Genomic DNA, 3239 nt, shown 5'->3' with positions numbered 1-3239 from the left:
CTTGATTTTATTTAGCATATTTAAAAAACATATGCCCAACCAGGGTTGTTGATACTGCCACACTCATTAGCCAATTAATCATATATATGATACATGTACTTATGCATATACCCCCTTATGTACACAAAACTTCAGTTGCTGTTAATTGTGACCATAGTTCATTCGTGTAAAAGCTATTTGTTGTCCTTTAATCCAGGCTTTCCAGTTGTTACAATCACTTGTCACGGCTGCCTTTTGTAAACTGGTGGTGTCCCTTTTTAACTTCCACATACACAGAGCAGTTCACAGGATCAGGCCCTCAAATTGTAAACTCTTTGTGGCAGTTAGCTCATTAGTTCCTCTCTATATACTCAGTACAGCACCGCACACAATAAGGCTCTTATTTACTAGGGGCCTCTAGCCACTATTGCAATGCAAGTTATAACTAAACAATATAATGACAAAGCATTAGAGACTGCTGGAGTTAATTTGCTCAGAGGAAGCAGAAACCTGGTCTATCTAGGTTAGATGCTTCCTGCATAACATTATATGCATATATATTATATATATGTATGTAACACATATACTGGGGTGTGTTGTATATAATACACATACACATGTATACATATGCACATACATATGTACACACTCGAAAATATATACACATGCTCGTAAATATATACACACTCACTTGTATAGATTTAGGTCAGGAATGGTTCCTGTATCTACTTCTGAAAACTGCAGTGCAAGTAATTCTAGTTCAGATGGCCATCATTGATTTTTTTTTTTTTTTTTGCTAGCCGCAATCTAGTTATACTCATTGTTTTATTTTACTTTATTATACTTTATTTTATTTTATTTCTTGGTCTGAAATATCCCCACTTACACTCGCGCCAGCCTGAGCCCTGCTCTGTTCTCAGTTATACTACCCCAGAACAGAAAAAATGTCTTTGAGGTCAAGACAGTTACACCCTCCAGGAGACCAGGATCAACCCCAAGAAGTAGAGCAGCGAGTAACAGCCATCGGCTGCAGGCTGCGGCTGACTTGCCCAGCTCTCGGCACAGTTTGGTTCAGAAGGGGTAACATTGCCCCTATTGCCACCTCTCAGCAACAGAGAGAAGAGCCTCACTGATACTTCTGGGCTTGTGTGAAAAATTCTCAGAGAAAATTCTTTCTCTCTCTCTCTCCTGGCCCCTAAACTCTTTGTGAATGGGGCCAGTGCAACATGTGGCCTTTCACCCCGCCCAAGAACCACTGCCAGACAGCCACACTCAGAGAATTGTTTGTTAATAGTCCAATTAGATAATTGCCATCTTTCACTCCTTTTGCTCTACGTTTCCCATAAAGGAATGAATAAGGAGAGCAGCATGAAGAGGGGTTCTGCCCTGCAAGGTGACAAGAAGGGCTGGAGCATGCTCTTTGCACAAGGCCATTTGCTTGAATTGAATCATTGTAGCCTAATCAATGGTCTTATTGGATTACTGGCTGTTGCGGTTCTCAAAGATATTGTAGCAGAGACAATGAAATAGCTAGGGGAAAACTTTTCTCCTCCCCCCCCCCTTAGTGGATCACGCAGTTGAGATTTTTCACGGGCTATCTCTCACTCTCTCTCTCACTCTCTCTCCCTCTCCCCTCCTGGATCTATCTGAACACAAAGCTGCTCCCTCTCTCTCTCTCTCTCTCTCTTTTTTTCAATGAGCAGCTCTGCGAATGGATTCAGTGTTTGTGAAGGTGCAGAATTAGCGCACACACGCACACACACTCACACAAAGCGAGGATCTGGACTGAATTAAGGAGAGGCAGGAGTGTAAGATGGCTGTCTGTGGGGAGACGTGTTAAGGAGGATTTCTGCTGCCTGCCTTGGACAGATCGGCTGCGGGGAAACTTTTCTTCCTGGGGGTGTCGTTCCGAGTCAAGGCTGCTCCTGCTCCAGCGCCGCGTTGCTCCTAACAGCTTGATTCACATCTCTCTGGCGTGCTGGGGATAAAGCCACTATATAATCTGGAGGGTTAAAGGCGTGCAGAAGAAAGTTAATAATGGCTGCTAATGGTGCTAACAATTCAGGGTGAATCTTGTCAAAAGTTTTTTTTTTTTTTTCGTTTTTTTTTCTGGAAGTCTGTCTTTTGATTGTGTGTTTCCTGAAAGCAAGACCAATCATTTCAGTTTATTCACTGGCTAAACTCTACTTGATTGGGGACAAGCACACAAACCATCCATTACGATCTGATATATTATCCAAACAATTTAGTGTATTCATGAGGTAACCTAAATGTGGAGGCTGCAAAATTACCCGTAATCAATGGAACCAGCGAGTGCGCGTCCCTCTGTGTGTCTAACCACCGCATGTCTCGGTAATAAGGCAGGCATTAAATCATTTTAGAGTTGCACTGGCGAGTACCTGATCACTGGGGCTCGGGGACGCTGGACAGTCACTCCAGGACGCCGGGATCGAGGAAGCTCCTGCCTTGGCGGTGGGATCCGACCCGACCATCCTCCCCAAAGGTGCTCGCAGCTCCCCGGCGACCTGCCCCTGCGCCGTGCCATATTCCGCCTGCACCTCGTCGCCGCCTCCTCTCTTTTTACCCCGCTCCTTTTTTTTTTCGTTTTCTTCTCTTTTCTTCTTCTTTTTTTTTTTTTTTTAATTAATTATTTTGATTGCACTACATGTTTGGGAAACAAGACAAAATGGACGTTAGGTGCAGTTCAGAGCCTGAAGCGAACCGGGTCTCGAAGAACGGACACAAGGAGGGCAAGGACAGCAAAGGGTCTGAAGGAAATATTTCCACTTCTTTTTTGAAGGAGCAGCAAGGGACTTTTTCTGCCTCTGCAGCCTCGGAAGATTGTAATAAAAGTAAATCTAGTCCGGCCGATCCGGACTATTGCAGGAGGATCCTAGTTAGAGGTAGGAGTTTGGGGCGGTCGCGCGTGTGAGCCGTGTGCCCGTGGCAGAGGCAGGGGCTTGTTTTGTTTGTTTAATCTGGGGGGGTTCACGATTTTTTTTTTTAAATCCTGGGTTCGGGGGTTTTTTGGTCTCCCCCTTCCCCCCGAGACGCGCAACGCCGCTGCCTGCTCCGAGACCTGGGGGTCGTTTCCCTTCTTCTGCTTTCACTTCCGCGGCGCCTCGGAAAGTTGCCCCGCGGCGCGCTCGCCCCGCGGCTTTTCTTTGTGGCAGCGGCGGCTGGCTGGGCGCTGCCGGCCGGCGCTCCCCGGGGCAGCAGGCCCTGCCCGGCAGGTGTGCAGATGCCCCGGGCAGGGCTCC

At 46.5% G+C, this 3239-nt stretch overlaps 1 protein-coding gene across 1 annotated transcript in view; it reads left to right on the top strand.

Annotated features, from left to right (window-relative positions):
• Nucleotides 1-1612: 1612 nt before the first annotated feature.
• The window catches only part of VAX1 (ventral anterior homeobox 1), a 22995-nt gene continuing 21368 nt past the window's right edge, over nt 1613-3239 (top strand). Inside the window, exon 1 of the mRNA XM_019502164.1 lies at nt 1613-2882. Coding sequence (XP_019357709.1) covers nt 2645-2882 — 238 coding nt within the window. The 5' untranslated portion in view covers nt 1613-2644. The remainder of the gene's footprint in view (nt 2883-3239) is intronic.

This window comes from Gavialis gangeticus, unplaced genomic scaffold (assembly GCF_001723915.1).
Source record: "Gavialis gangeticus isolate Ggan-Ray unplaced genomic scaffold, GavGan_comp1, whole genome shotgun sequence".
In the NCBI taxonomy this organism is placed as follows: domain Eukaryota; kingdom Metazoa; phylum Chordata; order Crocodylia; family Gavialidae; genus Gavialis; species Gavialis gangeticus.
This window is presented reverse-complemented; position numbering and strand designations above follow the sequence as displayed.